Source organism: Aquarana catesbeiana, linkage group LG06, assembly GCF_042186555.1.
Source record: "Aquarana catesbeiana isolate 2022-GZ linkage group LG06, ASM4218655v1, whole genome shotgun sequence".
Lineage (NCBI taxonomy): Eukaryota > Metazoa > Chordata > Amphibia > Anura > Ranidae > Aquarana > Aquarana catesbeiana.
In genome coordinates, this window is record NC_133329.1 from 41,759,341 (window position 1) to 41,783,534 (window position 24,194).

Sequence of the window (24,194 nt, forward strand, 5' to 3'; positions counted from 1 at the left end):
TTACTCCAAACACCTGGTGTTAGCACTTCAATCATCCCGGCACCATGGTTGTTATGGTGTCAGGATGATTAAAGAGCCCCCCCCTCACACCAGGAGTCCCCGGCGGAGCCCCCCCTCACACCAGAAGTCCCCGGCGGAGCCCCCCCTCACACCAGGAGTCCCCGGCGGAGCCCCCCCTCACACCAGGAGTCCCCGGCGGAGCCCCCCCTCACACCAGGAGTCCCCGGCGGAGTCCCCCCTCACACCAGAAGTCCCCGGCGGAGCCCCCCCTCACACCAGGAGTCCACGGTGGAGCTCCCCCTCGCATCAGGAGTCCTCGGCGGAGCCCCCCCTCACATCAGGAGTCCCCGGCGGAGCTCCCCCTCACATCAGGAGTCCCCGGCGGAGCCCCCCCTCGCATCAGGAGTCCCCGGCGGAGCTCCCCCTCGCATCAGGTGTCCCCAGTGGAGCCCCCCTTACGATTCCCAGAGCTTTTCTTCCAATAATAATAATCCAAAATGTGACTAAAAAAAACAAACGAAACTCCATATTAAAGTGGTGTTCCGGCCAAAATTATACTTTTTAAATAAAAATACCTCTATAATACACAAGCTTAATGTATTCTAGTAAAGTTAGTCTGTAAACTAAGGTCTGTTTTGTTAGTTTATAGCAGTAGTTTGTTATTTTATAAACTTACAGCAGGCCGTGGCCATCTTAAGTGTGGGCATCTGAAGCCAGACTGTATTTCTTCCTGGATCTCATCCTCGCAGATCTCGCACATGCTCAGTGCAGCACAAGCAGTTTAATAGGTTTCAGGTCAGGTTTCCATAGCAACTGCAGTGTCAGAGGAAGTTGCCGCCCCTTCCCAGAAGGCATTGCAAACAGGAAATGATGCGATGGGCCGCGGCCAGGGAGGAGGAAGTGAAAAATGAATACAGCAGATATACAGTAGGTGCTGAGAAAAAAAAAATAAAAAAATATCCAATTCGTTTACAGTGCACAGTTTAGTGAGGGATGCTGAAGAGTTGTAAAAGTGGGTGGAACTCCACTTTAAGTGTAACTAATGAATTCATAGAACCACTGTGCAAATAGAATATAAAAAAGCAATAAATATGGCACTCTAAAATAAGTAATGGTAGTGCAACTATGTGATCTGTGCAATAATAATATAGAATCAATATATATAAATAATGACAGATAAAAATCCACACAAGTGCAATAAATAATAATTAAGTCCAATTGTATCAAAAAGGTGCTTAGATCAGTGAAGAAACGTGCCCTTGGTAAAAAGGTCCCATAGACGATACAATCAAAATTGATAAAACAGCTCCACGATCCTCCTCAAAATGACTCTCCTAGGGATCTCTCGTCCTAACAGCGCATAGGATTTTCCCTATAGAACCTCCATTCACGTGGTTGTTTTACATTTCTATTATATTAATTTTTTTGAGCGATATTTATTATAATTTTTTGAGCATCACTTAATCATCAGTTTTTTACACCATTTATATTTTAATCTGATTGAGCACCACATTAATTGAATATTTTGTCACCTACATTTACTAGCGCCTGGGTTGTCCCCTATTTGCGCCTGGATTATGCCTACGTTACCTAAATGGGCGCCCGGATTGCGCCTACTTGACCCCTATTAGCGGCTCAGTTGCTGCTGCTCTGTAGCAGCTGATCTAGATAGCTACAGCTTGTGCGCAGGTGTGGTAGAGCAGAGAGCGTCCCTTCAGTTCAGCAGCGTGCGGGTGTGATTCCCAATGCTGCCTATAGATGGCAGTGCTGAGCCGATGACTTCAATGAGAAACCAGCTTCTAGACACAGAGAGCACTGCAATAACCTCGCCGGACACCGTGGCATGCGTCCTTAATCCAAGCTGCTTGGGAGGTGTCTAACTGCTTGCGTCCACGAGTTCTAGTCTACCCTGTGTTAACAAGGCCAGGAAGAAGGTTAACAAGAAGGTCAGAAGGTTTGAGGTAAAGAATGGGGGGCTAGCTATCAGGCTTCTGGAGTTGGAGGAAGATACTTGGCGTTACCCTCGAAAAGATGGAATACACCTTAATGACGTGGGGATAGACATGTGGGCCATAGCATTACAGGATGGCATAGAGAGAGCACTGCTGACTTGACCCATGAGACTTTAAGCACCTTTATGGCAGAGGTTACAGCTATTATGAATGCCAGGCCTATCGTTCCTGTATCCTCAGACCCAGATACACCTATGGTCCTTACCCCAGCAATGTTGTTGACTCAAAAGGTGAACTCTTTGTCTGCTCCATCTGGGACCATAAGTACAACACAAGTTCATGTGAAACAATGGAAGCAAGTACAATGCTTGGCAGACACCTTTTGGAAAAGATGGAAGAGAGAGTATTTGTTAAATCTGCAACGCCGTAGGAAATGGACTGAGGATCGCCCAAACGTAAAAGTGGGTGATGTTGTTCTTTGGAAGGGCAGCCAAGGGGGCAGGAACGAGTGGCCCGTACGACTTATTGTCAATGCTCTACCAAGCAGAGATGGCAAGGTTAGAAAGGTGGAGGTCAAGACTGTAAAAAATGAGACCGCCAGAATTTATCTCAGACCTATAACTGACATTATAGTTTTGACCTTTGACTAGCTAGCATTCCCTTTTCCTGTTTATATGTTTTTCCTGCATAGCAGTAGTTACATAGTAACTTATAGTAGTAGTTATTTAGGTAGTGCCATAAAAAATCATGCCAGACAGGGAGTGTTCTGCCCATATTGTTCATAGTAATGTGTGCTATGTGCTGTTACAGACTATACTGCAATGTTAGTTTTACGTTGCTGCCATCTAGTGGTGAGAGTTGGTTATTATTTTGCCAGAGCTTGACAGGAAGTAATATTCTCCTCAGAGTGAAAGGCAGTAACCTTTAACCTGGAACTGTTTTTCCTTCATTTCATGACTGCTCCTGGATGTAGCAGACTGCATGCAGAAGAGCTCTTGATATATTCCTGGACTAATGATGGAATTGTCTGTGAGTACTCCCACTGATAGAGTGAGGCTGCTGTATAATGTTTAATGTACTGACACATATGTTTTGTTTATGGTTTATTGTTTTTGGTTATGCTTATGTTGTAGTTTTACAAAGTTATTCGGAAAAAAGAATACATACAGATCTGATGTCTCACGTTTCTTGACTTCTGAATTATTGTTAAGCTGTCTGACTAGTGTTATACAACAGTTCAGTAACGCGAAGCAGAACAATTGGACTTAGTCCACAGAACACAGAGTTATATGTGGTTGCTTTGTTTGTGGGGGTCTTCGTATGTCAATACCTCGAAGGAATGGAATTTTTCAGGATATTTTGCGTTTGTTTGTTTTGCTTCATTGCAGTACAAGGTGTTGGATGTGTGAACCTCCATCTGCCCTCTGGGATATACTATTCTTCCTCTGCACCATCGGCCTATACCTTCCACTCTCTGCTTTAGGTGAGTTTTTGAACTTTTTGATTTATATCTCTACACACCTTTTACACCCATTTCAAATATGATTTGTCCAAATCTCTTGAATGTTTATGACTTTTGCTCCTCTTGCAGCCACATCAATCCCAGTGTTGTGCCCCCACGTCTTTGGGGAGGTTTTCCCTCCCCCCACCATCTGAGACTGGACACTTATATAGTCTCTGGCTCTAGCTCTGTGCATGCATGTGAGTGCTCGATACTTACGATATGTATGTCCTCTTATGATTACTATATGACTTTTGTCTTTAACTGTTTTACATCTTTCAACATGTATAGGATCTCCTGAGGAAGCCTATCAGCGAAACACGTAGAGATCCACAATAGTGTCTCCTGTATTGGGCCCCACCTATGGAAAAACTTTACTATTATTCATATATGTGTTCGATTGTATCACACACTTAGATCTTGCCCTAATATACCAGTGGGAATGTAGCCTATTATATCTGATTACTTTGGGTTTCATCTGTTTTTATGCTATGAAATAGTTAGCCATTTAAAGCGGGATTCCGGCCAGCAAAAAAAAAAAAATGTAAAGTCAGCAGCTACAAACACTGTAGCTGCTGACTTTTAATAATTCGACTTACCTGTCCTGGTTGCCCGTGATGTCGGCCGCCCGAGGCCGAACCGTCCCTCGTCCTGCACAGTTCCCAGAAGACAATGGGGCCGCTCACCGAGGAGAAGAACACGCAGCGGAATAGGAAGAGGCAGATTAAGAAGACTGCCTATCAACAAGGGTTTAGGTAAGTATACATTTTTTTTTTTTCCAGATTTTTTAGGAATTTTGGTGGCATTTTTTTTTTTTACGGGTGGCCCTCCGCTTTAAGCTTGTTAATAAACTTTTTTTAGTTTTTTTTATATACCTTTTGGAGTACTCATTTCCTTTATTTGGGGTTAAAAGTGGCAACCAATAAAGTCCATTCAACTTTTTCTTTTGCTCTTTACAAACGTGGTGTGTCTCAATTTGCACCACATAAAATGCAATTATTTATGTGCCTATGCGTTGATCTACATTTTACAAGTACACTTACGGCTGGGTTCACACTATTGCGAATTCGTATGTCAGGAGTCTGTGACTGGCTCTCTATAGAGCCGGTTCACACATCTCTGGAGCGGGTCCGGCACAAATTGCACAGGAGTCCTGTGCGTCTTCTGGTTCGCTTCAGGTCTGAATTCAGCCAAAAATTCGGACTGAAATCGGACCTGAAACGGTGAACGGGGACACACTGGACCCCTGCTGTGAGCCGCTTCGTGCAGCAGTGTGAGCCCAGCCTTAAACACACATCAATCAATGCACTTCAGTAGTGTGAATTAGCCCTATATGTTTCTGGGGAAGAGTTAAGCAACCCTTTTTTTTTTCTTTGCACTACATGGACAAAGGAATTGTCTTCACATTAGGAAGTAACAAACCAGGTAAGTAAGTCTTCTTTCCTATTCCAGGGACTTAGGCTCCATTGACACTTGTATGACTCCAAAGTTGCGCTGACTTTGGAGTGCAACTTTGATGCAACTTTGGATGGGTGCAACTTGGATCCTAATTTGGCTTTGACCAGTGATAATGGCCAACTTTTGTACAACTATTACATTGAAAGACATTCAGGTACAACTTTAATGCAACTTTTGAGGGTTAACATTGAAGTCTATGGCCCTATAGTTGCATGAAAGTCGGACCAAAGTAGTGCATGAACTACTTTGAAGTTGCTGCAACTTTATATCGCACAAACACTATATTGTCAAAAGTATTGGGATGCCTACCTTTACACACACATGAACTTTAATGGCATCCCAGTCTTAGTCCGTAGGATTCAATGTTGAGTTGGCCCACCCTTTGCAGCTACAACAAGGTCCATAAAGACATGGATGAGCGAGGTTGGGGTGGAGGAACTTGAGTCCCAACCTCAACGCAGTAGAACATCTTTGGGATGAATTAGAGCGGAAACGGCGAGCCAGACCTTCTTCTCGTCTAACATCAGTGCCTGACCTCACAAATGTACTTTCTGAACCTTGTGGACAGCCTTAACAGAAGAGTTGAAACTATTATAGCTGCAAAGGGTGGGCCAACTCAATATTGAACCCTATGGACTAAGACTGGGATGCCATTAAAGTTCATGTGCGTGTAAAGGCAGGCATCCCAATACTTTTGGTAATATAGGGTATATATGGGCACTAACTCCACCAATTACAGCACTACAGGAAGGCTTTGTCTAAAAGGATCCTAAGACACAATTACATTAATCTCACACAATATTTTGAGTGGGAATGAGTCCTGACCTCAAACCAGCCAGGTCTTCTCGTCTAACATCAGTGCCTGACCTCACAAATGCGCTTCTGGAAGAATGGTCAAACATTCCCATAGACACACTCCTAAACCTTGTGGACGGCCCTCCCAGAAGAGCTGAAGCTGTTATAGCTGCAAAGGGTGGGCCAACTCAATATTGAATACTACGGGTTGTGCCATTCATTTGTAGTACTGTGTGTTGCAATTAAAAAGGGTTGCCGGTGCATTTTTTGGGTTGTTGTCATGCGTTGGCAATGCTTTTTTAATAAATAGATGCATGTTAACATGCTCCTCAACACAGAGTGGGCTTAGTGACTATAGGTACTACAGTTTTCACTGAGAGCTTCACATCAACTGGTTGTTTCACAAGCCAAATATATTGCCCCTTAGATTTATTTGTAGAAAAAATAAAAGTCTGAGGATGAGAGTCATGCTTTATTGGCACTGGTTCCAGAACAATGACATAGTAATGTTTCATATTTCCGTTGCTTTGAATTACAATTTAGAGACAACTGCATACTAAAATTTACAGGTTAGCAGTGCCCTTCAACACTAGAAGAGGAAATGAAAACATGTCACATTCACGCAGTTGGACCCTAAATGTCTATAGAGACGCTGCTGTTGGTGACTCGCACTCCATACCAGCCGGCCCAGCCTTTAGTGTCCTTCCCGCCATGCTGAAAAGATATATAGCGCACTCCTGGTCCATAGTTACTGAATGTGTGTGTTACCTAAAGGGGAAGAGAAAGTAGAGAAGTCTTAACATAAAATTGAATTAAGGGTTGCTACACATACAATTTATGAAGAAAAAACAGGACAAATCACCGCGCTATATTAAACTAAATAATGCAAAACCACCTATTGACAAATAAAGAATAAATTGTAAATTAAACCCAATCTAATGTGACAAATAAGTGATCAAATATATAAAGCAGCTGCTAAAACGTGAGATACACACATAACAAAATTAGGTAAAAGAGGAGCAGCGCTGTGAGAAATGTTCCATGTGATGAACAGAATTAGTACATAGGTAAAAAACCAAAAAATTGGGATAGGCTCCAAGTTCATAGGTTATATAAACAACTGGACTGTCCTATTGAGAACCAATCTTGATGGTAAATACGGGACGTGAATATGGGAATCAATGAGTCCTTCACCACACCACTGTGATAATAAAATTGTGCGCTTACCAAATGGCAAGCTTAGAAGAGCTTGCGACCTTAACCCGGTCGGGGCCTTTCAAGGTGGAACCATCAAGGAGAGACACACCACTTGGTTTGAATTAGGCACACTGTTCTTCAAGTTACCACTCTAAATGGAGATGTGACCCCAGGCTAGGGATAAACCTCCAAGGAGGTATACCAGAGAAAAAAAGGAAAGCAACATAGCGTAATCCTGCTTCCACTTTTATTAAAATCAAAAAGAAATGCACTTACATGTAAAAGGATAACAATAAAACATTAGAGCCGGCCGGCTAGAAAGCGAACGCCCGTCCTGTAGACTGTAGACGGTAAATGCAGCACGTCAGCACGTCAGCACGCCGACGTGCTGACGTGCTGCATTTACCGTCTACAGTCTACAGGACGGGCGTTCGCTTTCTAGCCGGCCGGCTCTAATGTTTTATTGTTATCCTTTTACATGTAAGTGCATTTCTTTTTGATTTTAATAAAAGTGGAAGCAGGATTACGCTATGTTGCTTTCCTTTTTTTCTCTGGTATACCTCCTTGGAGGTTTATCCCTAGCCTGGGGTCACATCTCCATTTAGAGTGGTAACTTGAAGAACAGTGTGCCTAATTCAAACCAAGTGGTGTGTCTCTCCTTGATGGTTCCACCTTGAAAGGCCCCGACCGGGTTAAGGTCGCAAGCTCTTCTAAGCTTGCCATTTGGTAAGCGCACAATTTTATTATCACAGTGGTGTGGTGAAGGACTCATTGATTCCCATATTCACGTCCCGTATTTACCATCAAGATTGGTTCTCAATAGGACAGTCCAGTTGTTTATATAACCTATGAACTTGGAGCCTATCCCAATTTTTTGGTTTTTTACCTATGTACTAATTCTGTTCATCACATGGAACATTTCTCACAGCGCTGCTCCTCTTTTACCTAATTTATGAAGAAAGGCTTACAATTAATAGGAAATTATATAAAGTTGTCAGGACTTTGTGTGTGGAAGATTGCAGCTCATCTAGAACATTCTATGCCAGAGTTGCCAAGTTAAAAATCAGCCCCGTCAGTAAATGTCAGGGATCAGAGGATAGTACCATGGTGCTTGGGGGGGACACAGCCATCCAAACCTCCCAAAAGTGTTGACACCAAAGAGACTGAGAGCTGCAATGGAGGAAAGGGTTGCTACGAGTGGTGTCAAAATATTAGAATTTCTGTTCAAACATGAGATTTTACACATATTGATGTGTCAAATGTCATCAGCAACTCTTTACGTAAAGCAACATTATGGAAGGATCTGTAAGGAATTGCAATTGGAACATTACATAATGCCATTGGCCATCACCGCCCGGTAGGTTCACGGGCTGTGGGCGAAACTCCTGTATAGATTTCTTGTCTGCAGAAAGCAGTCGGACCAACAACTCATACTGGCAGCTACAGTCCTTCCTAGACGCATACCTGAGGGGAAGAAAGTTTCATAGGGCGTTACCACAACTTTGAGTTATATAAGGAGACTACAGCTTAGGTACTATTTTTGTTCAAACTTTCAACCCTTTTGCGCCTAAGGGTAAAACAAATCTAAATGCCTAAGCACAATTTTGCAACTTTTATATGTGTTAGTAAAATGGTACATATCATCACAACTACTTTGTACATCCAGGTGGATTATACCACATTTTTTCAGTAAATGAAAATGGATATCTTTTTGATTTTTTTTTTTTTCAAGGAAAAACTGGCCCAAAATAGTAAAAAAAATATATTTTTTTAAAAATGTAGCTGTATAATTCTTGCTACTACCAAATAACAACCTACATTAAACTCTCCTTCTCCTGCCGATCGCAGCGATGCCACATATGGGTATGTTAGTTTTTGTTTGTACCCGTAGTACAGCCCAGAAACAATAGTGCGCATTTTGCTTTTATTTATTTATTTATTTATTTTTTAATCCTACCTAAAACACACTGGCACTAACTGACACTGATACTAATGTAAAAAAAAAAAAAACTGACCCAAATACTAACCCTGGCACTGACCTAGATCAAATCTTGATCTAGGTATTTTTTTAAATTATTATTATTATTTATTTTTTTTACTTTAAGGCCCCTTTCACACGATCGGACCGTTCAGGTCCGCCTGTCAGTTTTGACGGCGGACCTAAACAGGCGCTCCATGTTAGGCTATGGAGCGACGGATGTCAGCGGAGACATGTCCGCTGACATCCGATCCGCAAAAAGCAGACGGATGGCCCTACGTCCGGATCCATCGATATTGAATCGGGTGAGATCTGATGAAAACGGACATGCTGTCAGTTTTCATCCAATCCCTCCATGGGCAGCAGCGGCGCCTGACAAGCCCCTCCCCGCTCAGTGAGCAGAGAGGGACCTGTCATCCGCCGGCTCAGCGGAGATTAATGGAGAGATCTCCCGCTGAGCCGGCGGATCACGGCGGACTCCGTGGAAGCGTATCCGCCTCGTTTGAAAGGGGCCTTACAAACATTTTTTTTTCTGCAAGGGGAGAGAGGGAGATAGTAAGTATCACAGAGGAAGAAAATACGGGGGTGGGCTTCACAGTGACTGATCACTGTGATAGCCAATGAGAATCCATCACAGCAATCAGGTGGCCCGGAATCGGGAGATTCGGGTCCCAATTGTTAGTATGGGGCCCGGGGCTCCCGCTGAGACCCTGGTCTCTGTGCTGGGAGTGTGCCACATGCAAAGGGAGCTACACAAATATTCGGGCCCACGGAAAAAAAAAGCCCAGTCCAGTGTGGCCGCATATTTGCGTACGGTCGGTGTGAAGGGGTTCATTTCATCTGTAAATGCACCATATGGCCAAAAGTTTGTGAACTTCTGACTAATACACCTATACAAGTTTGATGGACATCCCATTCAAAAACCACGGCCATTAATATTGATGTATGCAGCAATTACTGGTGTTCCTTTAGGCCACTTGTAAGAAGCTAAAGTCAGGCAGTCGGTTACGAGGTGACTCTCTCAAAATATTGTGTGGGATTAATGTAATTGTGTCTTAGGATCCTTTTCAGACAAAGCCTTCCTGTATTGCTGTAATTGGTGGAGTTAGTGCCCATATGTACACTATATTACCAAAAGTATTGGGACGCCTGCCTTTACACGCACATGAACTTTAATGGCATCCCAGTCTTAGTCCGTAAGGTTCAATATTGAGTTGGCCCATAACAGCTTCAATTCTTCTGTTAAGGCTGTCCACAAGGTTTAGGAGTGTGTCTATGGGAATGTTTGACCATTCTTCAGAAAGTACATTTGTGAGGTCAGGCACTGATGTTGGACGAGAAGGTCTGGCTCGCCGTTTCCGCTCTAATTCATCCCAAAGATGTTCCGTTGAGGTCAGGACTGTGTGCAGGCCAGTCAAGTTCCTCCACCTCAAATGCACTCATCCATGTTTTTATGGACCCAGCTTTTTTGCCCTGGTGTGCAGTCATGTTGGAACAGGAAGGGGCCATCCCCAAACTGTTGGGAGCATGAAATTATTCAAAATGTCTTGGTATGCTGATGCCTTAAAGTGGATGTAAACCCCCCAAAAAAAGTTTAATTAAGGCTTGCACCTTGTACAGTATAGGATTTCATGTCATTTGTGCCCAGTCTTGCCACAAAGAGTTAATTCAGCTCTGAGCAATCCTCTTATCTTTTTTTCAGTAAGATAAAAAAAACACACAGAGAAATAGGAGTCAGTCCTTCCCACTTGCTGTGAGTGACAGGTCATTTACATATCTCATGCACGCGCCTGAGAGAGACATTCTGTGTACTTCAGATCCTCTCCTCCTTTCTTCTCCAGCTCTCCCAGGATTGGATGCTCCGCACCTCAGCATGATTGGGCATGCTGAAGTCATGTGGTGACTTTTCTGGGTTTTGTCTGGATGTTAGTGATCATAGCAGAAGTTCAGTGTAAGAAATACACAGGAGAAAATATATGTTGACAAGGGGAGTGTAGAGGTGGGCGGGGAGTCTACTGACATCACGACTCCACCAACCGAGCTCCAGACAACAGACCCACCCACAGAATCTGCAGTTTTTCAGGTCTCATAACAGACAGAGGGGAGACATTTGACAGGTAAGGATGCATGCAGGAGGCATGTATATCCTCACAGATAACCCCTATGGCAGTAGTTTAGAAAGGATGAGAGTGGGTTTACATCCACTTTAAGAGTTCCCTTCACTATAACTAAGAGCCCAAGCCCAACCCCTGAAAAACAACCCCACATCATAACCCCCCCCCCTCCACCAAATGATTTGGAGGGGTGGCCCAATACTTTTGGCAATATAGTGTGGATGAGCGAGTTTGGGGTGGAGGAACTTCACTGCCCTGCACACAGTCCTGACCTTAACCCGATAGAACACCTTTGGGATGAATTAGAGCAGAGACCACTAGGGAAGGCCAAGCCCAACCCCAGAAAACAACCCCACACCATAATCTCCCCTCCACCAAATGATTTGGACCAGTGCACAGAAGCATTACATTGCGAGTTCGGGGGCGATTTGAAAGACATCTGTGCGGGGGGGATGCACAGATGTCTCTTGAAATCTCCCCCAAAGTCGCCAAAAGTAGTGCAGGAACTGCTTTTGGGAATCTACTACTTTTGGGTGCGGTCCTGCAAAGTCGGCGTCACATTGATTCGGACGGTGCCGTTGCCGGCAATAGGCTCCGATGTGAACAGGGACTTATTATCAAAGCTTAATTAAAGAAGCTAAAGTCAGAAGCTGATTGGCTGCCATGCACAGCTGCACCAGATTCTGAACGCTCCATCTCCTCCACACTATCTATGAAGCAGCTAAGTCACAATTCCCATTTTGCTCTGCACAGAGATACAAGATTCATCCTACAACTCTCCCTCCACCAATCAGCTTATAAATTACACTTACCAGTCTGTGATGATAATGGCCGGTTGAGCTTCGTCCATAATCTCAGCACTGAACCCCTCATTCTTTAGGTCAATAATCTGGGACTTCTTGCAGGGTCTGCAAAGATCAAAAGATTTTTTTTTATTCTTTATTTAGGACCTCAAGAAGGCTGGATTCACACCTATGCATTTTTACTGCTTTTTGCATTTTGCAGATTTGCATTACAGAACGTGTTCCATAGGAAACCATGTTAAATGGACTGTAGTGCAAATCTGCAAAATGCAAAAAGCACTAAAAATGCATAGGTGTGAATCCAGCCGAAAATCATATACAACATGATCTATATACATTTCAAAACCTTCTACCAAAAACATATTTTTTTTCACACCTGGTTGTGCTCCTCCAAATCCATTAGGAAATTGTCCTAGTTGTGGACTTTAAAAAAAAACAAAAGACAACTTGGACTTGTGCTGTCCAGTAGATCAAAAATGCATACCCCCCACCTTTTGAAAAAAAAAAATAAAATGGACCCTATTAAAAAGAAAAAAAAATGCATTATTTTTTTCATAAGCAAAGCATTGCAACTGCGATCAGTGGATGGTGGGTGCCATGCTTAAGTCTCTGCAGATTATTTCCGAGCCTCAGGTCCTCATGCACACCCCCCCAGGAATTATATACCTTCATTTAAGGGTCTGGAGAAGTAAATGCTGGACATGTGCTCCATTAGGAACTCCAAGTCCTTTTTCAGGGCGGCAGATGGGACTGGTGGTCCTCCATTCACATGTTTGTGTGCCTTGTCTGAGTGGATAAGGTAGCTGTGTACGTGATCGATGCAGTTTAAGTAAAAATACAGGATGCTATGGGCAGAAGTACCCCATGATTGAGGCTTCAGAATATGACTGATTCATAGTACACCCAAAATTTTGGGTGAACATAAAACGTGGTCAGAAAGGTGGACTAAAGGCAAAACCTTTTTTTCATTTTGTATAGAGTGAGCCAAATTGGGAGATTTCCCTTCATTTCCAAGAGTTATGCCCCGTACACACGATTGGACTTTCCGCTAACAAAACCGTGGATTTTTGTTCGAAAGTTGTTGGCTCAAACTTGTCTTGCATACACACGGTCACACAAATGTTGGCGAACGATTCCGAACGTGGGAACGCGGGGACGTACAAGAAGTACGACGAGCCGAGAAAAATTAAGTTCAATAGCCAGTGCGGCTCTTCTGCTTGATTCCGAGCATGCGTGAACTTTTGTGCGACGGACTTGTGTACACACGATCAGACTTTCCGACAAGGTTTTGTTGGCGGAAAATTTGAGAACCAGCTAAGAAACATTTGTTGGCGGAAAGTCCGACAGCAAATGTTCGATGGAGCATACACACGGTCAGACTTTCCGACAACAAGCTCACATCCAACATCTCCCGTCGGAAAATCCAAGCGTGTGTACACGGCATAAGAGTTAGTGGTTGTAAAACGGGAAGTAAGAAAGAAATTTCTCTGAAGGGATTGAGTTCCTGATTGTCACTGGAACTAGTGTCCCCATTGGAAGATGTCCCCTCCCCCCTTTCCTACTTTGGGGAATTTACCATTACCATTAACTCTGTTTCTAAAAGTCGTCCAGGACAGCAGGGATTTCCTCCCTAATATACTGCAAATGTTGGGATACTATTTTTTTGTCATTCTAGTTTCCCCGGTCGGATTCTCATGCAAAATACTGGTGAGGGGGGGGCAGTAGACAGTCATGTACTGGCTATCGGGACTACCGGGAGTTTCCCAGTGGGCCGATGGCCCATTTCAGTGACTTTTTTTGGCAGTGTCACTGGCTGCCGCAGCTTCTGGCTATAAAAACATGGCCGCGAGATCTTCTTTCGGCTAGCAGGTCTCTTTCCCCTGTGGAGAGTGGAGGGGCCTCCGACCCAGACAGCTAACGGGCATCAGTGTACAAGTGAATTGTCTACTTGTACACTGAAGAGAGATGCCGGTTAGCTGTATGGGTCGGAGGCCCCTCCCCTCTTCACTAAACACAGTCCGGTGGTCGGCCGGTGACTGGTTGCCTAATGAATACTGGGAGATCCCGTGGGCACCACAGAGCTGCCATCTGCAGGCACCATCGACCACAGTTGCAGGTGAGTGGCCATGGGGTGATCTGCTGAATGTTCTGAGTATTAGGGGGGGCAGAGCTGGGTTGGAGGTTCACACCAAGTCCTGTACTAGCGCTGCATCTGGTGACAAGTGACTTGGCAGGTGACAAGCTGCACCTGGTGGCAGGCGACGTGGCAATGACAATCCGCATCTGGTGGAAGGCGACGTGGCAAGTGACATGCAGCATCTGGTGGAGGCAACGTATAGCAATTCACATGCAGCATCTGGTGGCAGGTGACAGTGGCAAGTGGAAGGCTCCATCTGGTGGCAGGCAATGGTGGCAAGTGTAAGGCTCCATCTGGTAGCAGGTGACGGTGGCAAGTGTAAGGCTCCATCTGGTGGCAGGTGACGGCGGCAAGTGACACGCTCAGGGCTCCCACTGATTCTGCATTATGGTGAGTTGAACAATTTCATTTTATATTACAATGTAATATGTGCATCAATGCCGGTTTCTGAAATTCCAGCCAATTAGGCTGTAGCAATGTTCCTGCATGACATTAGCCCTCCCATTTCACGCAGTGATGTGAGAAGGAGGAGAAAAATACAGAGGAGGATAAGTGAAATAATAAAAGAGGTGAGTGAGGAGTTAGAGCATATTTTCAGTTAACACATTTTCATACAAAAAGCCATTTATACTTACAGTGGAATATTTTTACTTATTTTTTTGCGCAATTACGTATAGTTTATATACTGTTTTTGTGCATGTTTGCAAAATTAAAGTGGGCTGATCTGGATGAAGTCCAGGACCAAATTTTTGTCCCATTCCAGCCCTGGCAGCAGACCACTTATTTTAACCACTTGTTGACCAGGCTGTTTCTGGTACTATTTATTTACAAGTTTAAATCAGAATTCTTTTCTAGAAAATTATTTAGAATCCCCAAACATTATATAATTTTTTTTTTTTTTAGCAGAGACCCTAGGGAATAAAATGGTGATTGTTTCAATTTTATGTTACACAGTATTTGCTCAGCGGTTTTGCAAACACAATTTGTTTTGGAAAGAATACACTTTAATGAATTAAAAAAAAAACACAATAGTTACCCCAAATTTTTTGTATAATGTGAAAGATGTTACACTGAGTAAATAGATACCTAACATTTCACGCTTTAAAATTGCGCATTTACAGAGGAGGTCTAGTGCTAGAATTATTGCTCCCGCTCTAACGTTTGCGGTGATACCTCACATGTGTGGTTCTCATACCGTTTACATATGCATGCGCAACTTAAGTATGCATTTGCTTCTATGTGCTAGTATGGAGGGATGGGAACGCTTACATTTTTTTTTTATTATTATTTATTTTACTTTTTATTTTTACACTGTCCATTTATATCACTTTTATTCCTATTACAAGGAATGTAAACATCCCTTGTAATAGAAATAAGGATGACAGGTCCTCTTTATGGAGAGATCTGGGGTCAAAAAGACCCCCAAATCTATCCTTTACCTAAAAAAGCAAAAGATCAAACAAAAAAAAATATATATACACTACCGTTCAAAAGTTTGGGGTCACCCAAACAATTTTGTGTTTTCCATGAAAAGTCACACTTATTCACCACCATACGTTGTGAAATGAATAGAAAATAGAGTCAAGACATTGACAAGGTTAGAAATAATGATTTGTATTTGAAATAACATTGTTTTTACATCAAACTTTGCTTTCATCAAAGAATCCTCCTTTTGCAGCAATTACAGCATTGCTCACCTTTGGCATCCGTCCACAACACTTTTTTCCAGTCTTCCTCTGTCCATTGTCTGTGTTCTTTTGCCCATCTTAATCTTTTTCTTTTATTGGCCAGTCTCAGATATGGCTTTTTCTTTGCCACTCTGCCCTGAAGCCCAAAATCCCGCAGCCGCCTCTTCACTGTAGATGTTGACACTGGTGTTTTGCGGGTACTATTTAATGAAGATGCCAGTTGGGGACCTGTGAGGTGTCTGTTTCTCAAACTAGAGACTCTAATGTGCTTATCTTCTTGCTTAGTTGTGCAACGCGGCCTCCCACTTCTTTTTCTACTCTGGTTAGAGCCTGTTTGTGCTGTCCTCTGAAGGGAGTAGTACACACCGTTGTAGGAAATCTTCAATTTCTTTGCAATTTCTCGCATGGAATAGCCTTCATTTCTAAGAACAAGAATAGACTGTCAAGTTTCAGATGAAAGTTCTCTTTTTCTGGCCATTTTGAGCGTTTAATTGACCCCACAAATGTGATGCTCCAGAAACTCAATCTGCTCACAGGAAGGTCAGTTTTGTAGCTTCTGGAAGGAGCTAGACTGTTTTTAGATGTGTGAACATGATTGCACAAGGGTTTGCTAATCATCAATTAGCCTTCTGAGCCAATGAGCAAACACATTGTACCATTAGAACACTGGAGTGATAGTTGCTGGAAATGGGCCTCTATACACCTATGTAGATATTGCACCAAAAACTAGACATTTGCAGTTAGAATAGTCATTTACCACATTAGCAATGTATAGAGTATATTTGTTTAAAGTTAGGACTAGTTTAAAGTTAGCTTCATTTAAAAGTACAGTGCTTTTCCTTCAAAAATAAGGACATTTCAATGTGACCCCAAACTTTTGAACGGTAGTGTATATATTTCTTTCTCGAACATCACGGGACACAGAGCCACAGTAATTACTGATGGGTTATATAGGGTATCACCGGTGATTGGACACTAGCACACCCTATCAGGAAGTTCAACCCCCTATATAATCCCTCCCCTTGCAGGGATACCTCAGTTTTTACGCCAGTGTCTTGGGTCGACCTGGAACAAGAAGGTTCAGGCATTAGACTTTCCGATGCACCTGTCGCATGCGGTGCGTCAGAGCCTCAATTGGTGGCTAATACCCGAAAACCTGCAGAAGGGGAAATCCTTTCTACCGGTTACCTGGACGGTGGTAACAACAGATGCCAGACTGTCAGGTTGGGGAGCAGTTCTGGTTGCGGTTCAGGGGATATGGTCCAAGACCGAGAGGACTTTACCCATCAACATTCTGGAGATCTGGGCAATATATCTAGCCCTAAAAGCCTGGACTATCAGGCTACAGGGTTGTCCGGTCAGGATCCAGTTCGACAATGCCACAGCAGTGGCTTATATCAATCATCAGGGAGGCACCCGGAGCCGAGCTGCTCAAAAGGAGGTGAACCAGATCTTAGTCTGGGCAAAGATGCATGTGCCATGCATATCGGCAGTTTTCATCCCGGGAATAGAGAACTGGCAGGCGGACTACCTAAGTCGCCAGCAGTTACTTCCAGGGGAATGGTCTCTGCATCCCGACGTCTTTTGGGCCATATGCCAGAGATGGGGGGTTCCAGATGTAGATCTCTTTGCATCCCGACTCAACAAAAAGATAGACAGATTTGTGGCAAGGACAAAAGATCCTCTTGCATGCGGGACGGATGCGTTGGTGATTCCGTGGCATCAGTTCTCACTGATCTACGCATTCCCGCCTATTCTGCTATTACCACGACTCCTTCGCAGGATCAGGCAGGAAAGGAAGTCGGTACTTCTGGTGGCCCCCGCTTGGCCCAGAAGGACTTGGTATGCAGAAATAGTAAGGATGACGGTGGGTTCCTCGTGGACCCTACCGGTACGCCCAGACCTGTTATCTCAAGGTCCAGTGTACCATCCTGCCTTACAAACGCTAAATTTGACGGTTTGGCTATTGAGACCCACATTCTGAAGAGTCGTGGGCTCTCAGGTCCTGTGATCTCTACATTGATCAATGCAAGGAAGCCAGTTTCCAGAATGATTTATCATAAAGTCTGGAAAGCTTATGTATCCTGGTGTGAATCCAGAGGTTGGCATCCCAGGAAATATGTCATAGGTAGAATTCTTGATTTTCTACAATTGGGATTAGAGATGAAGCTGGTCTTGAGTACCATCAAGGGCCAGGTCTCTGCTTTATCAGTATTATTTCAGCGGCCACTTGCTTCGCATTTTTTGGTCCGAAGCTTTATGCAGGGGGTGATGCGTCTTAATCCTCCGGTTAAAGCGCCCCTAAACCCCTGGGACTTGAACTTGGTCCTGGCTGTGTTACAGAAACAGCCTTTTGAACCAATAAGTCAGATTCCTTTGGTCTTGTTGACAAGGAAGTTAATTTTTCTGGTGGCCATTTCTTCTGCTAGAAGAGTTTCAGAATTAGCAGCCCTTTCCTGTAAGGAGCCTTATTTGATTATACACAAGGATAGAGTGGTACTACGCCCTCATCCTAGTTTTTTAACGAAGGTGGTTTCTGATTTTCATCAACCAAGACATTGTCCTGCCTTCCTTTTTTCCAGATCCCTGTTCTCCGGAAGAGAGATCTCTACATTCGTTGGATGTAGTAAGAGCAGTTAAGGCCTATCTCGGAGCAACTTCTCAGATCCGTAAGACGGATGTTTTGTTTGTGCCGCCAGAGGGTCCCAAGGACAGGCAGCGTCAAAAACTACCATTTCCAAATGGATTCGACAATTGATCATTCAAGCTTACGGTTTGAAACAGAAAATTCCTCCGTTTCAGATCAGGGCACATTCCAAAAGGGCTATTGGGGCTTCTTGGGCGGTGCATCACCGGGCCTCTATGGCTCAAATCTGCAAGGCCGCAACCTGGTCTTCAGTCCATACATTCACCAGATTTTATCAGGTGGATGTGAGAAGGCATGAGGATATCGCCTTTAGGTGTAGTGTGCTGCAGGCAGCGGTACAGGGTCCTCAGGTATGATTGCACCCTACTTGGTCGTGGTTCCCCCCCCCTCAGGTAGCATTGCTCTGGGACATCCCATCAGTAATTACTGTGGCTCTGTGTCCCGTGATGTTCGAGAAAGAAAATAGGATTTTTTAAACAGCTTACCTGTAAAATCCTTTTCTTTCGAAGGACATCACGGGACACAGAGGTCCCGCCCCTCTTCTAATACACTATATTGCTTGGCTACAAAACTGAGGTATCCCTGCAAGGGGGAGGGATTATATAGGGGGTTGAACTTCCTGAAAGGGTGTGCCAGTGTCCAATACCTAGTGATACCTATATAACCCATCAGTAATTACTGTGGCTCTGTGTCCCGTGATGTCCTTCGAAAGAAAAGGATTTTACAGGTAAGCTGTTTTAAAAAATCCTATTTTTCTTCCAGCCTGGACTGCAAAATACATCATGGTGTCTCTCAGGTCCTCCAAAGCCATAAAGACGATCAAGGAGTGTTAACTCTTTGATCATCTATGGGAGCAGCTGGCCGCACTGCCGGATCCTTTCTCGGGCGAACTGGTTGAAATGGGAAGCCCGAGAAACACTTGCGAGTGGCGGAAGGGAGTGGAGGGGTTTGATGTCCCCTTCAGCCAATTCTGAAACCGTTCCAGCGGCTCATGAGCCGCTCAGACTGGTTTCATGAGAAAGCTGGCCGCCTGCAGGAAAAAAAAGTACTGGGGATTATGGCTCAGTCTTAGTTTGTAGGGTTCAATATTGGGTTGGCCCACCCTTTGCAGCTTTAACAGCTTCTGGAAAGGCTGTCCACAAGGTTTAGGAGTGCGTTTATGGGAATGTTTGACCATTCTTCCAGAAGCTCATTTGTGAGGTCAGGTTTATTACCAATATTCATATAAAAAAAAAATCTGGGTAGCGGTGACCATAACATGATTTAATTTTATGTTAGCTGTAAGCAACAAACACATACGGGAAATATAAACCACTTGGTTACCGGGCCATAGTCAAATGACGTCCTCACATTGGGGGGGGGATATCTGAATGGTGCCTGTAGCTACAGACATCATTCATATATCATTCTTTTCAGCCGGCGATTCTGTGCACGATAAGAACGATCATAGCGGCACTTCCGCCGCTTGATCGTTCTTATAGGCGATGGGAGGGGACGCCCCCCCCTCCCGCCGCCATCCGGTGCTTCTCCGGGCTCTCCCGTGCCATCGGGAGCCCGGAGAATGAATCGGCCGGCGCCAGATGAGGACGATAGAGATGACTGGTGACCAGATGGTCACCAGTCATCTCTATTACCGTCGGAGGCCCGGGCGCGATGTTATGACGTCACGCCCGGACTCCGCATTGTAAACAAACCCACGATCGCGGCTGTCAGCATGAGATCGGAGAATTTTTTTTTCCGATCTTATGCTTTACAGCCTGGAGGAGAGATGTGGGGTCTTATTGACCCCGCATCTCTCCATAAAGAGGACCTGTCACGATAGATTCCTATTACAAGGGATGTTTACATTCCTTGTAATAGGAATAAAAGTGATCAAAAAAAATTTAATGTAAAAAAAAAAAGTGTAAAAATAAAAAAAAGTAAAATAAATAAATAAATTTAAAAAATATATTTTTTTAAACGCCCCTGTCCCCGGTAGCTCGCGCTCAGAAGCGAACACACGCGTAAGCCCCGCCCACATATGTAAACGTCGTTCAAACCACACATGTGAGGTATCGCCGCGTGCGTTAGAGCGAGAGCAATAATTCTAGCCCTGGACCTCCTCTGTAACTCTAAACTGGTAACCTGTAAAAATTTTGCTCTCCAAGACCTACTGTAGACTGGGAGGGAATATTGGCATCGATGAACAGAAATGGGAAATCTTCATAAAGACTGTATGGGAACTCACTGCAAAGTACAATCCCAAGGGCAATACATTTAAAAGGCTAAAAATAAAACCTATGTGGCTCACGGCCAAAGTTAAAAAAGCTATACATAATAAAAAAGAGCTTTTAAAGGGTATTAAAAAGGAAGGAACACTATCATTGTTTAAAGGTTACAAAGAATATAACTGGGTACTAACATTTATAGGTTAAGTTGATTCAGGGAATATCCGATTGCCTCTCGGGGGGAGGGAATACGAAGGAATTTTTTTCCCCTGCTGTAGCAAGTTGGATCATGCTTTGCTGGGGGGGGGGGGGGCTGCCTTCCTCTGGATCCACTTTGGGTATAGGATTGTATGGTTGTGTTTTTTCTTTATTGGTTGAACCAGATGGTATTGTCTCTTTATTCAACCTAACTATATAAACCAACTATAAATGTTTTCTATCGGGTTGAGTACAGCACTGTGCAGGCCAGTCAAGTTCCTCCACCCCAAACTCACTCAGCTATGTCTTTATGGACCTTGCTTTGTGCACTGGTCCAAATCATTTGGTGGAGAGGAGATTATGGTGTGGGGTTGTTTTTCAGGGGTTGGGCTTGGCCCCTTAGTTCCAGTGAAGGCAACTCTTAAGGCGTCAGCATACCAAGACATTTTGGACAATTTCATGCTCCCAACTTTGTGGGAACAGTTTGGGGATGGCCCCTTCCTGTTCCAACATGACTGCACACCAGTGCACAAAGCAAGGTCTATAAAGACATGGGTAAGTAAGTTTGGGGTGGAGGAACTTGACTGGCCTGCACAGAGTCCTGACCTCAACCCGATAGAACACCTTTGGGATGAATTAGAGTGGAGACTGCAAACCAGGCCTTCTCGTCCAACATCAGTGCCTGACCTCAAAAATGCGCTTCTGGAAGAATGGTCAAACATTCCCATAGACACACTCCTAAACCTTGTGGACAGCCTTCCCAGAAGAGTTGAAGCTGTTATAGCTGTAAAGGGTGGGCCAACTCAATATTGAACCCTACGGACTAAGACTGGGATGCCATTAAAGTTAATGTGCGTGTAAAGGCAGGCGTCCCAATACTTATGGTACTATAGTGTATCTTTGTTATTACTCCCAGGAGACTGAGAATTGGTTTATATTTCTTTTGGGGCCATTCGGAAGAGAATGCTGGTATTGTTTATGATTTAGCAAGTAAAACAGTCAGCTCAGGGATCTCCAAACTACGGCCCTCCAGCTGTTTCGGAATGACACGTCCCATGAGGCAAAACTCTGACATTCACAGACATGACTAGGCATGATGGGAATTGTAGTTCCGGAACAACTGGAGGGCCGTAGTTTGGAGACCCCCTGAGTCAGCTCCTCCTTATGTGATGGAGATGAGGAGGGGGGGGGGGGGGCTTTATGTAGTCCAGCAAAGGATAACTGGGCAGGGCTGACACTTGTTGGAATTTCAGTGTAGTAGACACAGTTGCCAACTCAAACAGGCCATTAGGAGCCGAGTGCAGAGATGTATTCAATGGATTTTTTTCCCCCCAGAGTTCAACCATCCCATGTGCCATTAGAAGTATAAAATGAAAATCTAAAAAACAGTTTACAGCATTTTTGTGTTAATGACATTAATGAAGGAAAATTGGCCTTACCGGTAAGAGGTTACAAAGTATTTTGAGACAGATGGATTTGGAAAAAGCTCTCCGAAACCTCCAGGCAAATCTTCAATTCTCCATTTATCACCACCATTTTCATCTATGGTCCAGTATTTAAAATCCTCTACAGCGGGGAACACAGAATGGGAAAACACATGTAGTTTAGACAACAAACAGCAAAATTAAAGTCATGTTTCTGCCAAGGCTGTCAGAATAAATGTTATAATATAAAATTGATTGTTAGGCACACATGGTGAAGTCCACTTTAATAACTTCCATATCTGTGGAGGTTTTAAAGCAGAACTCTAGCCATAAACCTCATATTGACTAGTCCAATAAAATATATAAATAAAACCAGTGTTGGCTGTAATATTCAGCATCAATACAGATATTTCCCCCTCCGTGCCTTTCTGCTATCCTCAGTCTGATGGCCATCATCATTCCTCCCACTTCCTCTGAGCCCAAGTCATCCCGGATCTATCCCCAGGCATAAACATGGCTTTTTTTGTAAACCTTTACATACCACAAAGCATGAGAAACAGTCTAATCATGCAAAACAAAACTCAAAAGTGATGGGTCTGCAGAGATCTCAGGATTTTTGTGTATTGTATGTACAGGGAAACAAACCTCAATGGAGAGGAACCTCAACACAACCCTACAAAGTGCTTATTTTGTATTCTTACAAATACAGTAATCACCTGTATATCAAATAACATTGAGCCCTTTATGTAACTAATCACATTTTCTTTCATACACTCAAATAGGAATAACAATCTCACCTAGAGCGCATGGATTTTTGATCAAGTTCTTCTTCAGGCTAGAAAGAAGAAAACGATTAATAATTACTGGTGAAAGATTACCATTAAAAAACATAAGAAAATATTAAAACCCAAACAGACTTCAAAAAACACAAACCATTTAAACATTTATACAGCTCCTGTTGGCCATACAGGTATCAATTAGAGGTTTGTGAAATCGGTCAATTTTTCTTGGCTAAAATTTTGTGCAACAGTACTGCTTGGCCTTCTGATTGCAGTAGTTTTGGTGCAGTTTCAGTAAGTGCGCCACACCTACAGGACGTAATAGAAGTCTATGACAAAGAGGAACTAACTCCCAGGACAAGGATAGGAGAACTTTGCTTACTGGACGAAACTTTCTTGGGGAGTGATCAGGGGATTTCACAGGCTGTGTGTAACAGTCATTATCTTAAAGTCATACTAAAAGAATTTTTCTTTATTGTACATCACGTGACACAGAGCAACAGTAATAACTGTACGGGTTATATGGCACCTTTAAGTGGTGGACACTGGCACACCCTAAACAGGAAGTTCAATTCCCCATATAACCCCTCCCCTTACTGGGAGTACCTCAGTTTTTTCGCCAGTGTCTTAGGTGTTGGTCACGAGTAAAGATGTGCTGTGCTGAGCTCCACTGGAATATTCCTTACTGGGGCCAGCCATGCAACCGGATCCATTCAAAGTGTCGAATTGAAAGGTACCCAGGCCTCGTGTCCGAAGAAACGAGGTTTTGCCTGTAACGCTTCTCTTTTTAGAGAGCTGGACCCCGGGATCCAGTATTTGTTTTTTTCAGCCATATCCCTGGCGGGGTGCTTTACAGGCCCAGGGCTGTGGATCCCCTGTTAAAAAAGGGGGCCCCAGTCCCTGAAGGTTTTCTAAACAGAGCCCACCGTGAGAGGTGAAGGTTGGGTCTGTTACCACAGAACCCTGCAGCTCGATAAGGTAAGGGAGATTCCTAAGGAATTTTTCTAATTCTTGTGGGATTTCTCCTTTTAAAGCAAATGTTGCTATGCCTATAGTCACCACCGGGGGGCTGTCAAGAGCACATACCTTTCCATGCTTGTCAGTCTCGTCTCTGTGTACAATCTGCACGCTTCCTCCGGCCCAGGCTCTAGGTAAAGTCGTGGGAAAGGGGGGTTTTTCTTCTCCTAGGAATGTCCCCCCACCTGGATAGCTTCCTCCAGGCAGTAGGAGCAAGGCATCAGATGGCGGTGTGCTGCGCTGCTCCTGCCGCCATTACGGCAGTTTCCATCGGCGGCTCTCCTCCTCTCCTCCTCCCC

General features: G+C 43.9%; 1 protein-coding gene across 3 annotated transcripts in view; it reads right to left on the reverse strand.

Annotated features, from left to right (window-relative positions):
* Positions 1 to 6,189: 6,189 nt before the first annotated feature.
* Positions 6,190 to 24,194, reverse strand: part of LOC141148347 (F-box only protein 6-like) — a 64,627-nt gene continuing 46,622 nt past the window's right edge. For 2 of the 3 annotated variants that reach the window (XM_073635737.1, XM_073635735.1), the window contains exons 4-6: positions 22,897 to 22,934; positions 22,115 to 22,241; positions 15,412 to 16,045 (exon numbers count right to left, since the gene is read on the reverse strand). In XM_073635737.1, coding sequence (XP_073491838.1) covers positions 15,592 to 16,045; positions 22,115 to 22,241; positions 22,897 to 22,934 — 619 coding nt within the window. In that variant the 3' untranslated portion in view covers positions 15,412 to 15,591. Of the gene's footprint in view, positions 6,475 to 8,234; positions 8,368 to 11,807; positions 11,904 to 15,411; positions 16,046 to 22,114; positions 22,242 to 22,896; positions 22,935 to 24,194 lie in introns of those variants that run through there. The other variant, XM_073635738.1, reaches the window with a different exon arrangement.